At 38.7% G+C, this 15,244-nt stretch overlaps 1 protein-coding gene across 4 annotated transcripts in view; it reads left to right on the forward strand.

Moving 5' to 3' along the window:
- ctnnd2a (catenin (cadherin-associated protein), delta 2a) overlaps nt 1-15,244 on the forward strand; it is a 256,392-nt gene that overhangs the window by 165,801 nt on the left and 75,347 nt on the right. For all 4 annotated transcript variants that reach the window (XM_075452088.1, XM_075452090.1, XM_075452089.1 and 1 more), the window contains exon 13: nt 13,979-14,111. In XM_075452088.1, coding sequence (XP_075308203.1) covers nt 13,979-14,111 — 133 coding nt within the window. The remainder of the gene's footprint in view (nt 1-13,978; nt 14,112-15,244) is intronic.

Genomic DNA, 15,244 nt, shown 5'->3' on the forward strand with positions numbered 1-15,244 from the left:
ATGTTGGATTGAGTTTTGACCTCTAAGTAACTTTGTTTTCAGTTTCTCTCATTCAAAAGAGAAAATCTCAAATAATTTGGCACATTTAACACGTACAATTTCAGTCTCTTCTGCTGCCCTTTTTAAAAATAGAGTTGTTCTCCATGTCGTACTTGGATGCAGAGAAAACACATATTTTAGCAAAGATGATAAATTTGATAAATATTCCCAAACTTGTAAGATCACAGGAACATTCAACTAAGTTCGGTTTCTCAAAATCTGGCAGTCCTGTAGGATGCCAAGACGTGGCTTGTGAAGGAAAGCTTTCGTCCCCAGACTGACTGAATCTGGAAGAGGAGATGAAACGGCATCATTTGAACCTTGTTCCATACCACCCGTCACCTTAGTGCACTTGAGTGAGGCCCTTGAAGCCCTCAGTTCCACCAGACTCTGCCTGCCGCGGTCAGTCTGAAAAGGCTGTCATTATCCCTGAATCTAACCATTAAATAAAGCAAAGCTAATTTGGTGATGATGTGCTTAAGGTAGCCATTTTCTAGGATCTCCACAGCAGTTATTTAGTGTGTGAAGGGACACAGCTGTTTATTGCATAAAAAGTTGCTGTTTGGCTCTGTCATTGTGTGATGATTTATTTTCATTCCAAGAAACTTTTTATCTCCTGTGATCTGGAGAGTCAATCAGTTTTTTTTTTTTCCCTGAGTCATAATAAAATAACACCGAGGCATCCCACTGGTGTCGACTTCATTTATAAACACTCCTCTATCATGCATTCATCCCTCCATCTCTCTTCCTCTCTCCATCACACCTCTGCAGGTAGAGATTGTTCGACAGTGATAACGGGTAGGAAGGTGCAGCCTTTTATCCAGCATCTGAACTGTTCTCCCTTTGCTTTCAATTTAAACACACATTTCTCCTTCACTCCCTCTTGTTGTCCTTTGTCTATTTAGGTGGCCGGTCTACTTTTTTTTTTTTTTTTTTAATTCCCCCTTACCTCTATCCCTCTCTTTGCCTCCATCAATCTTTTCTCCTTCCTTTTCACTGCACAGTGTGAACAGATTCTACTGTGCCAGCAATACTCTGTGTATTTCTGGAGCTTACTGTGTGCTCGGTTTTTGCTTCTGAGGGTGTGAGCTCTTTCACCTCATAAAAATCAACAGAGCTCGTCCTGTCAGCCAGACATATGCTTTTCTGTGTCGCAAGCCAAACGCTAATCTTAATAGAATAATTGTGAGCAAGAGATAAAGAAGACGAAGAAAAGTGACATTTTAGATGAAAAAGAAGGAATGATTAACTGAAAAATAGGTGGAGGGCAGCCTCTCTTCTGAGTCACTGCACAGTGCTGCTGGTGTTGTCTTCCCCTTTATAGAAAATATGTGAGTGTGTATTTACTTGTATATCTGTGGGCATTGATTCATACTGCAATAAGTAAGTGAATTCATGCGTAATGTGTTTGCTTTTCCCCAGTGTGCATTTTGTATCTTTTCTGTATTTGCCTGCATCACTTGGCTTATTTTATAGTGCTGAAGTGCAATTTGTAATGGCCGGGGCCTGAGTTTCACAAAATAGTGTCTTTATATCAGGATTTACATCAGGATAGATCAGTGTAAAAGGAAAATAAACAGTGTGTTGCATTTAATTTATTCTGAAATAACTGTCATTTTGAGTCGAGTAGTCCTGGTGATACTGCTTCAGGTACTGCTTTCCCGATGCAAATACACCATCACAGGAGAGTATGAACTAAAGATACAAACGAAATACGCTAGAAGTCAGAGAAGCTTCCAGGGCTGTCAAACAAGCATCGCTCTTGCTTTGTAATAATTTCACTCCCACTACATCACGGGTTTACAGTTTTCAGCGAGGTTGAGTGAGCATGTAGAAAATAAATGTTTTCTTGTGAAATTATGCAACTTCAGGGGATGCATTCATTTGTGGCATCGAGGTAGTGCACCCTGAATGTGAAGCCTCTCATGAATCCAAAATTCAGATGATATTAATCAAAGAGGAGGCAAATGAAATTTCATGGCTGTTCTCAACATTCACAAAGGGAAGAAGACACTATTGAGTGCATACTGCCGTGAAATAATTTTTCTTTGTATATTCAGTTAACCCAGTGTATAGTGTGCAATATGTAATATATTGTGTGATTCCTGCCATTTTGCATGTTATGTGTCTTTTGCACTGCGCTGTTTCTTTTTTCACACTTGCTTCCCTTTTATTTGAAGCAAATGAGTGCTTTTATCCTCACTTTATCCATTTTGAGAGGTTGTGTTTGTGCGGGCATGTGTTTGAGACTGAATTCTTAGGCCGTTACGAATGTAATTTCATGACACATAGCATCCAATACCATTTGGTTGAGATATTATGAGATATACAGATATAGAGTTATTATTTATCAATCAATATCACAAGTAGAAAGATTTAATTTTCATCAGTCTAATCTGTTCTATTGTCATTGCAGCTTTCCATCTTCTATAATTACTTCTTTTACATCATGCCTTATTTTATTACACCTATGTTCTAAATCTTTATGGTATCTCAATAGTCAGCATTATTTTCAGCATGTTGTCGGACAACCTTTCACCAAACACTGAATTGGTACTACTGTACAAAGTATTGCTGCTACTTTATTAGCTAAAAAATACTGCAACTGTGTAAGCTTATAACTTGTTTTCTTTTTTTGAAGGTTGCATGCACTCACACATACTTACACAAACACACTATACGTAAAGCAGTACTGAATATTAATACACCCACATCCTAACTCTCACAATCCCCAAGGAGAGCTTAGTCACCTCAAGGTGAACTGTAAGCCAAGATCACAATTATCATGTAATGTGTGGTAGGAAGAAAACTAAAAGGAATACTGTTTCCATTTTGATTTAGCTCTTGCAGATCTGCTAAACTGCATATTCTTTAGAGGACTTGTATGGAAGATGAGTGTCAGTTTGACAATGACTAAATGATTAAAGATAGAAAAAAGGTAATATGCTCAGACTGTCAGTTTAACAATCTGAGACAACATTATGCCTACAGATTTAGTCCCTTTTGAATTCCTTTTAGTTATATCATCCTTCTCACTTATCGTATTGTTTGTTTGTACTGTGTTGTTTATGGACATTTAAGGTCTTAATGTTTAGCTGAATTGAATCCATTTTGATGGGCATTTGAATCTGATGGCCATTCATTTTATTTGAGCGAGAGTAAACAGAAGAATTACTTGCATTAGAGGTAAACTAAGGAAATGGATGAGCAGCGATCAGTGGAGAGTAAATGTTAGCGAAAAGAATTACCCTTGCTTTGTCAAAAGCAGGTTATGTCTGCTCTTGATAAAGATGCTACAGTGTAGGACCCCCTCTTTGACTGCGAGTAGTCACCTTTGTCAAAAAAGTAACTTCTAACATAATTGTTTGTAAGAGTTATTTTTAAACCCCCTTGTAGCACAACTAACAAAACTTTTGCATCTCTCAGCCCTCCCCCCAAAGTCTGAGAATGCTTGTGTGGACATGCTGTTGCCTTGCCTAAAATAAACAGAAGCTTCAAGGCTTCTTAGTGCAACCTGAAAGTTTTTTTTTTTCCTCTTGGAATCTGTTACACACAAATGTTGGATGTAACTGCATTGTTCATGTATTGGAGCCGTTTCTGTGTCTGTGCATTAGACACATGGGAATTAGAGCTCTTAAGCTGCTGCTCTGCTTCTGGGATAAACAATAAATGTCAGTCTCCTCCAGATCTCTGTTTCCACTTTATCTGTTATTTGTCTATAGATATTGTTGCTCCAAGGTAGCATATGAAGAACTAATGATCTGTGAACATTGACGTGTTAATATGTGTGTCAGTACGCTTGTTCGATGTTTGTTGTCTTGGCAGTTCACGTGATGCTCAGGCAGACGTGAGTTAATGTGCTAAAGAGAGACAGTTCAGAGAAAAAGTATATTTTGAGCAGTGAAAATAAGTGGCCATTTTTAAATTTGAATGCCTCTGAGTGCCTCCATGTTGTCTTGCAAATAGTCTTTTTTTGTTTGATGGCTCGGTAGATCTGACCTCAATCGTAAATATCTCTGTAATGGGAATCTGGCAGTGTGTTGCATACATGTGCATAAAAAACAACAACACACACTCACACATGAATACACTGTGTTAATATTGTGCTTGACCTTATCATGGTGATATTCATTTGACAGAATAATTCTGGATCATTTGTGCGAGCGTGATGCACAAGGACTCACACACTGACAGTGTGGCACCTTCATTAGGGATGAGACCTGAGGGCACATTTGTTGGTCTCACGTATTTTCACACACACACACACACACACACACAGACTCTCCCACACACGTATTTTTTCATAGGCCAGCATCCTCATTAGCATCATCACAGTAAAAATAGCTCACCTTTTGTGTTTGTTATTCAGAGGCCAGAGGAGACACATTGACATGATTGTACAAGCTTGCAAATCAAGACACAATGGGGTAGTATTTTTTTTTTTACCAAGCTCTTGTTCATCTGTAATCTCAAACTGGGGTCTATAGTTTGATTGACTGACTGTAGATGGTGGGTATTTAATTGCCCAATTTTGTGATAGTTGTTCGCTGATACGTGATTGTTGAAGAAGTTTAAAGTAGGCTCCATTTAGTCACATTGGAATAAGGGACAGATGTGTTAATCTTACACAGAATCTTTAATCAGAATTTGTCATTTGCTGAAACTATCACCATGCTCCGACAGTAGTACAAGAGACAAACTGTGAAAAAAAATCAACTACCTCAGCATCCTCTTTTTTGAAGTGACTTCCATTTCTAATCACCTGTGGTTGCTCACTGTCATGTGCAAGACAGTGTTTCTACAGGGAGCATTTGTGGAACAAAGCTGAGAGACGGTAGAGAGGTTGGGGTAGGAACCTGCAAGATGTGTTTAGTCAAATTTGCAAACTAATTTCACTTTCTTCTCAATTTTGCCAACTTAATGTTTAACGGTAATCTCTTAAAGACATGACACCTACTTTTAAAGGGCAGCAAATCAATATGGTGCCTCTTTAAATGATTGAATTAAAACTGGTAACCCAAATACTAATTTGTGAGTTTTGATGTAATTGCCATTTGTCTTCTCTATGATAAGCACATATCTTAATGTTTGGATGTTTCATAGTTTAAACTGTGTTGTGTTACACTTTACATACCTCGGTTTTAATGAGAGTGATGTGTAATACACCATAATAGTCCAGGTAACTTCAGCTGCTATTGGCCCATCTAATGAATGTTTGAATTGAGAATATGTTTCACTGGCCCATTGTTTGCCTTTGTAAACATCCAGTAATTGCAGTGTGCAGCAGGGGACTAGTGGCACCGAGCTCAAAATTACTGATCAGCAAATGCAAGATAATAACTGTGTGAATGTGTGTATGTTAGTAAATATGAGAACGTATCTTTGTGGGCCTTCAGTGCATAGGCTTTGTGCAACGGTGTGCACTTTTGTGGATATGAGTGTGCGTTACTGAAGGTTTGGGTACATGTGAGTGTACACCTTTGCCTAACTAAATAAGTAAATGAATTCTATAGGCTGTGTATATGCATGGGTGCACAGGCCTCTCTGGGTGTGTATATAAATGAACACCTGTCTGTCAGCTTAATGTTCTATTCGATTAGGCCTCTGATTCTGTGTGTTCAGCTAATTGCAAAGACTTGGGGCCAGCGCTTAAGTTTTCCTTACCTTGGCAAATTGCTCCATGGCTCTGCACACTGTTTCCCATGGCCAGCCCCACCCTTTCTAACCTCACAAACACATCCTCTCTTACAGTAGATTATCCATTCTATGTTATGCAATAAAAACACTTGTCCTGAAGACAATATTGAAATAGCAAAGAGTTGAAAAATGAAGCTTCTATTAACTACTGCGAGACTTATTGACACGAGGAACAATTAACTGGATTGTGATACAAACAGATATGAAAACCTTCCTACAATTTCTAAATACTTGAAAATGACCCTTTTTTCTGTATCAACATTTTCTATTTTCTTTTCTAATTCTGGTCCTGGTAAAAGAAAGTAGATTAAATACAATTTTTCTACTTGGAAAATCAGTAAAAGATTCTGGACTATTTTAATATTCACTGAATTTTATCCAGTGAGTATTAGAATTATAAGTTAGTTTACCTTACAGAGTTAATCAACTGCTCCTTCACACTGAGAATAGCCAGTTGAGGCACCTAATGAGGATGCACCTCCCTCCAGAAAACTATCATGTATGGCCAACTGGGTGGGGACATTTGAGCCTACCCAACCCAGCACTTCTTGTACGGGTTAAATCTCCGAGCTGATCTGAGAAAAGCTGGGAATCCCTTAGGGAGAGCATGTATTACAGCACAGTACACTCATTGCTTGAACCAGGGAAGTCTTGGAGTTTTTGCACTTATCCCAGTTTCCATAGTTTAAAAGCTAGGTCAGGTCAACTGCACGGATGGAGAAAACCATGCACACCGACAGTCTTAGTCACAGTCGGTGTCTTTGGACTGGAAATCAGTGGACACCCATACAAGCACAGGAAGAACATGCTAACTCCATACAGAGTTAGTATTGTTATGTTAACTCCAGCAACCTAAGGAATGAACCAAGGAAACCTGGATACATAGTAAGGCTATGTGAGTCAACAGTGCTAGCCCCTGCATTCAACCCACAACACAATAACTTATTAACATAATAAAGTGAACATACATTTGAATTGCTTAAGTTATGTCAGACACTAGCTCTTCTCCCACCATCGTCCCTTTGTCTTATTCCATCTTAGTCATTGTCAACTTACACCTCTCATTCTTCTCACTAAATCCTTTGTTCACTTTTATTCAACTCATTGAGCCTCAGATTCCCAGCTGGAAGATTCCAAAGAGAACATATATTGATTTTTTTCTCTTTGTCTCTGTGGATGCTGCACGGAACAGTAAATTTAAAAGAAAAAGAAAAAAACGGAATACAAGGCCGAGAGAGAGGGTGACCAACACGGATGACGGTTACTGTGTGCAGGCAAAAGGAAGGAAATAGGAAGGAGAGAGTCTTTCTGAAGTGGTGCGATTACTCTTCCACTGTCCACACCATTCATCTTTTTTTCATTATGTATCTCATATTCATGCCATCATGTTGTTTTCTTATGTTTACTCATGAATTCTTCTCTTGTTTTTTTACGATTTACCTCCAGTGTGCAATTTAAGGTTCACATTGCTGTTTCCATTGAAAGGTGAGCTGTAATCACTAGTTATTTACACTTGCCGATCCGTAACAGAAGAGCAGTAGGTAATAGTGTGTGTAAGGGTGGTGGCAGAAGATGAAGCATTTTCATTGTAGCTGACTCACCACAGATTTTTGTCCGTTGCTTATTTCTGGATGGTATTCATTCATGGCTCCATCCACTCCATCTCTGTCTATCTATTTGCTTGCCCAGCTATTATGGGCATCACCCTCTCTCATTCCCCCACCTTTCATTGATCCCCTCTACTGTGGCTGTGCTGTTTGTTGCTTTCAGATGCACCAGAGCACCACTCAGAATTTTTTAGCAGAAGAGGAATATCGGCAGAACGTGTAATATTTTTAAAGGCCATAAGGCACAGGGCAACGCAGACAATCCAATACTGTTGATGGTGAAGTTATTTATCATGTTTTGTGTCAAACATGCAACTCATCCTGAAGTCAGTGGCTGTCTCTTATGTTTTGTTTGCATGTGTTTTCTGACTGCATTTTCAAGAAATTTTGAAAGCTTTAAACTATATGGATATAATTAATGGATATAATTATTGTCAGTTTAAATTTAATATGATGTGTATTTATGTAATGATAAGGTGTGTGGCTGAAAGTGATTAACACCCCATGATCAAGTGTGCAAAATTATTAGGGAGCAATGTTGAGCAGCTTTTTTATTCAGACCCCAGATTGACATTTTGGATGGTAAATGTTTTCTTTTCTTTTTTTCAATTTATTCCACTATAACTGAAGGAAAATAATGTAGTTATGGTTATCCTCTAGCAAGTGAGAAGAATCTCTAAAGTTTCGATCTATCTTGATCACAGATAGCTATTGAAAAAGGTGACTCTGAGTGGACAATATAAATTAACTTTAGTGCTTTTTACGTCCATTAACCACCTTGATCGGTTTCAGCACCTTCTCATTCAGATATTAGAATTTTTAAAGGCCTTTTTCAGTGAATGCAGTCTTTGGTGCATGATGCTTACATCAAAATGTAATTGACCACTATTATTTAACTGCACTTAAAAATAATTTGTGTAGGCATGGCGCATCATTCCCGCTTTTCTTCTTTTAATAATATTCACCTCTCCCACATTCAGATCAGGATTCTCTGCTTGATCTAGACAAAATGGACTCTTAAATGTCATTCAGTTGGATTCAATTAGATTTGAAAATAAATCAAAAATAACAAACTTAACAGGTCTGTCTACCTTGAATTCTTGCTAAGTAGCTCTTTGTGCACTTGAAATAAATTGTTCCTTTATCTGTGCCAGTGAGAAATTTGGCAATAGGGCACATCGGTCCTGGCTATCTTCTCTGGACAATATCTTAATTAAAAATACCTGACAATACACTTTTAGTGCATCTGCATCCTGTTACTGCTTACTATCTTTTGAATGGCTGGAATTATTCTTATTCTCCTACCGTCACTAATGCACTCCACCCGAGGATGCATAGAGGCACATTTGCACGAGCAAGCAAGTACTGAACAGATGCAAATACAGTCTGATGTGTGAAAACGACAGCACCGTCACAGTACAGTGCAAGATTTACATCCATTCCATTTTTAAACATACAGTAATCTTAGGTGTGTTACTTTTGTTTCCCATTCCCACTCACGAAGGTGATTAACATAAAGATATGGAGAAAGTGAGAATTGAAAGTAAGGTACGTTAGAAGTATTTAGATTTGGTGAAAGAGAAAATTACTTTTATTTCATATTCAGAGAAAGAAAGGGGTGCTCTTCCTCTCTACACTCCTTGCTAACTCTCTCTGTCCTGTCTGTGGAACACTGATGAAGACTGATGTTCAAGTCTTAATTAGCATCTGCTTTGGTATTCACACCGCCAGTCTGTCCATTCCTGACCCTCCAATCAGTTAACAGACATGACAGGCCTTGTCCAATCAGATTAAGGCCAGCGGGACAGGCTTCCTGTGTGGAGCTGTCACTCACGTGCTGTGGGCACATCTGATGGATGTGATTTGGGCCAGAAGACCTAAATCATTGGTTTTAAAAAACACATCGCCTATAATGCATCATAGTTGGTGAAAATAGAAATTAGATACAAGAAACAACACTGTGTCAACAGAAAATTTTAAGCATGAGAAATAGTACTACTTGCGGAACTGTTTTCAAAGCTTAATTTACTGTCACTACAACCACTTTCAATCATTTTCTACCAGAGAGGAAATGGAGTCATTCACAGCATCAATCAATGAATCCCTGCGAAAAAACAGAGTTAAACTGTTGTGTGTATGTCTGTTTATACAACAAATTGTGTGTGTGTGTGTGTGTGTTGTGTCTGCAGATAAAACAGCATCAAATGATATTTACTGATATTTATCTTAGTTAACATAATCAAAGAAATCGATGGATGTTTATATTTTGTTATGTATTATAATGACCAAATAAAAATTACCTTAAAAAAAACTGTATTATTTTGAATGAGTTTGCTAAAAATCTTCAGTAATTACTGATCCTTTTGGGATGGCCACATTTTCCATACATCATCAACTTTTCTGACTGGTCGGGCATTCCAAACATTTTGTTTTAGTGTTTGTTTCAGTTATGTCACATTTGATATCTAGCACAGCTCTTAAAATTTGTTCACTTTAAGTTGTTTTGTGGAACTAGTTGTTGAACAAAAAACTCCAAACAGCTTCAGTCAGCTGGGAAAACGAATGGTGCGTTTACAAGCTGTGATGGTCGGATGGTGTGACAGGAAAGCAATAAAATCAGAGCAATAAGACATTCATAAACATTCATCTTTAACTGTTTCACCCAAAGACCCATAGAAATGTGTAACATGAACCGATTTCAACAACGTTTTAGTTAATAGAGCTGAAGTGCGTTTTCTGCTTTTACTGACTCTGTAAGATAATAAGCACAACGATTAGGACTAATTTAAACAACACCACACAGCGGACTAATTTGACCTAATCAGAGTTCTTAAAGGTCATGGTGCTGCTGGTTAAAAATGCACCTCATGTATTATCCAGATAACGGAGGCTTCTGCCATTAGATTGCTGTCAGATGTCTTTATATGTCAATGGTTTTAATGTTTTGGCTAAGAAACATATTATATTATCTGTGTGCTTCTCTCAGTGATCATTTTGGGGTTTCGATTAAAAGCTCAGCTGTCTCGTGACATAAGAAGAATGGTCAGCGTTTGTATTAGGAGAAAAAAATGATTTATAACTTCATCTACATCGCACGTATGTGTGTGTGTGGTTCAAGTATTATTAATGTTGCAGGGAGTCTAACATGATTACACAGTTATAGGGATGTGTATTCCCTCTTGAGACAAAAGCAACCTCTAATAAGATCAATCATTTAATCAAAAGGAAGACATTTAAGAGTTTCTGGTCAAGCAGAAAGCAGTCACAGCTCGGGCCAGAGTAAGTCTACACAAAATTAATATAAATCAGCTTAATGTCCTCTGAAAGCAGTGTGTGTCTGCATCAAAGCCCTAACATTGTACAACAGTCTTTACCACTGTCCAGTTATATTACACCGTCACTGCCGCCACCCTTATCCTCCCACCAACCCCCTTCCACCCACTTTTTTTTCTCACTGTTTAAGACTGTTCTGCTGCCACACCTAGCGTTTCCACTGAAACAATTTTGCTGCATCATGCCTCCGCACGCCTCGTGAAATTGCAAGCAAGCCTATCTAACCGGGAACATGGAGCTCTACGCTGCAGCAGTGGCATTTAATTTTTTCTTATACACGCTGGTTTATCGTATCCAGAGCATAAATGTCTAGGGCATAAATTTGTTAAAGTTCCATAAAGAATGTGCCCTGTAAGCAGCAGCACATTGTGGTGCAGATTCCTCAGAAGGTGTGTAGGTATTTGGTGTGAATCCCGAAGTTTTGCTGGCATTGCCTCTTTGATCAGTCCTCTCCTTTGCAAGCTGTTTGCATCTTGCTGTTTCACATCAGCAACATGTCGCCTGGTGGTTCGTTTACCGGGGCTATAACTCTCATTAGCACCTGTGCTGACATGACTAGCATTGTTTTCTTCCTTTTCCATTCCTCTTTTATTTTCCTTCTCCTGTCAGGTTCCCTTTGCCTGGTGAACCCCTGAATGCTCTGTTTCTTCCATCAACCCCCCTTCTTTAGTCTCCCTCTGTGTTTCCCTGTCTCCCTCTTTCTTTCCTCTGCTCTTCTCCTCTCACTCTGTCTCTATCCCTACCAGGATTTTTAATTAATGGCGAGCCATGATGCTTATCTTATCAGCAGATCACTCTGCTTTCTATTAACTACACTGACAGAGCTGGAAAGCTGTAAGGGATGGATTACGCACTCGCTCAAACTGGCATACATAGTCATGCACATCAACACATTACAAGATGCATGCATATACTTAAGTACAGAAAAGGAATAATACACTTGCAAATGCAACCACACAAATACACATGAGCATACAGTGGCAGGTCCTAACAGGCACAGAGGCAGTTGTGTCCATATAAACACACATCATGATCCTATCTTACTCTTGCCACACACTCAAAAATAAACTGCCCTGATAGTATCTGGCTGTGCGAAGAAGAAACGTTGTTTGAGGGTCTCTCCTCCTAAATCCCCTAAATGCCTTGGGAATCCCACCCTCTCTCTATCTCTCCTTTACCTCCCTCCTTCAGTCCTTCTTTCTGCCTGAATGAACACTTATCATTCTGCAGATAAAGAGCTGTCCACGCTGGAGCATGCTTTATCTTTGAGAGCCATGTTTATTTCCTGTGAATGTGCCGCTTTCCACAGATGTTTCACACACCGCACTCTCTTTATCCAACAGAGATGGGAGCGCTGTGTTAAGCCTTCATTTTCCGCCGCAAAAAACTTTGGATGCACACACATAAACGCCATCCTCTACCCCATCAATTTTTACTCCCCAGGCTGGTCAATTGTCCCATATTTGCCACATTTTCATTTTTTGGGCTGAAAGAGCTAGGAGGCAAAATAAATCATGATAGCTTGATGGGGATTTCAGTGAGACACACATTTTACCACAGAACGGTAACCATGAAGGCAGAAACAACAAAATCAATCCTCTAACACCGCAATCGATGGGAGCCGCAAATTTTCAACGTGGAGTTGACAGTTTTCTGAAAGCCCAGAGAAAGGAAGAGAAAGGAACAGGGAAATACTGTGCAGAATAGTTACTGGAGAACAAATTACTGTAGTTTGTAGCAACAGTAACGTCCACATGTGTGCACACAGTCTTTCAAGCTTTCTGACACACTTATGATTTCCTAATTTTGGGGACAGAGCAAAACAATTTTCAGCATGGGATAATACAACAGAGGGAACCATTTCCTGGCCATTACTGTATCAAGGGATGAAACATTTATTTCACTTTCTCCACTGTGTTCATAGAAGTGTAAACTTCTAATGGTTGAAAGTGTAAAACATAACTCACATTGTGGACAGCTTACAGGCAGTAGAAATGCTATGACCTCCTTCTAAAGGCTGACAAAAACTAACATGAACATATGTTCTCTTTATTTTTATCGACTTTCATTGTGTTTTACCTACATCATCTACATTTCAGTTGCTGTCCTTTAGCTTGTTCTACTACATAGTAATCCTATCATCTTCATGTTTGCCACACACTTTTTAAAGCTTTCTAAGTATTTCTGTTTAGACACAGATATTGCCATTGTCATACTTGCACTTAGTTGAAATATGGATTGTATCAGTGACACTAGGCATTCTGCTCATGTCATTGTTGTAGAGAAGATCAATTGATCAGATTGTGGCAATGATCAATGATTTGATTCCATCAAATACACTGCAGCTTGTTTGAAAGATTGCTCTTCGCTCATGCCCCTTGTCTATTTTTGATCGGGGTAATAACAAATGCCGAGATCTTCCCAAAACACTGGGCTCCAAAACACCTTACATGGGAGGCGGTCAAGGGATCTAAAACAGATGCCAAGGTCTCCTCAGCTGGCTCATCTTTACTCTGAAACACTCCTGATTAAATTCCTCACCCAAGCTGAGACAACCTTAGGTGGAAGCCTATTTCTGATACTCTGGTACCAGATGCTTCCACATTTCCAGTCATGTGAAAAGGAAAGTACACCGCATAAACAAATGCTCCCAAAACGTCAATGAAATGAGGCATTCTATAGTATTGTAGTATATCAGTATAGTATCAAGTAAAGTATAGTGCCCCAAAATTGTCCACAATGATGTGTGTCAAACTGACAACATAATACAGAAAATTACTTGAAGTTTTTACTACTATAGGTGGTTCTACAAGCAGCTGAATCAAACTTCTTCAACATTTTTGCAGACTAAAGCTTTGAATTGAAATAGGGTGTAGCCTCTATTTCATATGACTGTATAAGTGTTCATAGATGCCACTTGCTTAACTTACCGGCCTTATCTTGATCTGCTGCAATTTCCTGTAATGGTGATCGATTAAAATGAGTATGTTTTGCAAATCTAGCCTTCAGCGAGTTATTTGCTTAATTTATGTTCCACCATGTTTTTTTTTAGCTATTGGAGCCTTCTCTCTTTAGACTTTTTGAGGCTGAAACACTGAATTTTGTTTCTCTTTTCTTTTCTTTTTTTCACCGTGTATACTGTGTAGCCTGTAAAGTGAGTAGTTGAATCTGTTTAGCTTTTGGAATGTCTGTAAGAAAGTCTGTGATTTATTGGACTCCTTTCACAAAATCTCTTGTGAGCCGCATGCTTTGTTAACGTGTTGAAGGAATCAAAGTGCCTTTGTCTGTCTGTTTCTCTGCAGAGAGTTTGGGTGGAGAGATCCAGAGTTGCCAGAGGTGATCCAGATGTTACAGCACCAGTTCCCTTCTGTGCAGTCTAATGCTGCAGCCTACCTACAGCATCTCTGCTTCGGAGATAACAAGATCAAAGCTGAGGTTCGTTAGAGTGCGTGTGCGTGTATATGTGTGTTTTACTTTAGGAAATCAAGTGTTCCAGAGATGGAAATTATGGTAACATGTATGATATAAGCCTTTAAAAGATATTTATATGAGGGACTAAATCCGTGCTGTCTAACAAAGCTATGTGTGGGAAACCTTTTGAGAAATAGTACACAAACTAAAAACTTCTGTACTAATGTTCTGCATAATAAAGCTGTCCCTTTTACTAAAGCATGTTTGCTCCAAAATAGACAATTTGCTTGCAAGCCTCTTTGAAACACTTGAATTAACCCTTTAATAAAGCTGGTGGCACCCTAAAACAATGGCAGTGGCACATGTAGATGCACTCACACTTAAACTTGTTGATCCCCATATCTGTTTTTTTTCTCTTCTTAACACACGTTCATACATTCCTTCCCTCCTCAGAATAGCTGAGATTCAATTTACAAGTACATGCAGTCAAGGGCATTGACATTTTTTTTATGTGAATTTACTTTCAGTACAAACAATCAATAGCAGCTTTAAAACCTAATTTAAAAGTGGTGCCGTATGACTAAAGCATTCATTCAAACTCAATCCCAAGGTAAGCACACGAACACGATATGTGTACATATAATACTCGTACAATATGATCCCAATATCTGTGTGAAAAATGGAAAGGGAAAAAAGAAAAATAGAGACGTTAATATTAACTGTCTGCAAAGTAAAAGGTATTTAAATACAATGTGAACATGAAAACGTATCATTTTCATTGATATTAATCCTCTTACCCTCCCACACAAAGACACAAACATTAAAAAATAAATAACTAAATGCTGTCACACTTATATTAAATAAAGCTCATTTTATTTCACTCCCACTCCCTCATGCCTTTCCCTTTGAAAGAAACACAAGTGTTTGTTTCCTTTTTAGGGTGTAATTACAGCGTGAATGGAGGTGTCTAACAGAGAGAATAACACCTGTCAATAGACAATAGAAGCCTTTGCCTGCCCTCATGGTACTGTTTGATTGTCTTACTCAGAGTCAAAGGTGCTGCCAAACACGTTTTGCACCAAAGGAGACATCAGCCAACCAAAACAACACATGCATGTACCGTCGACCGTGCACACGTTGTAACATGTGAATGACTC

Source organism: Odontesthes bonariensis, chromosome 20 (assembly GCF_027942865.1).
Source record: "Odontesthes bonariensis isolate fOdoBon6 chromosome 20, fOdoBon6.hap1, whole genome shotgun sequence".
Taxonomy (NCBI): Eukaryota; Metazoa; Chordata; class Actinopteri; order Atheriniformes; family Atherinopsidae; genus Odontesthes; species Odontesthes bonariensis.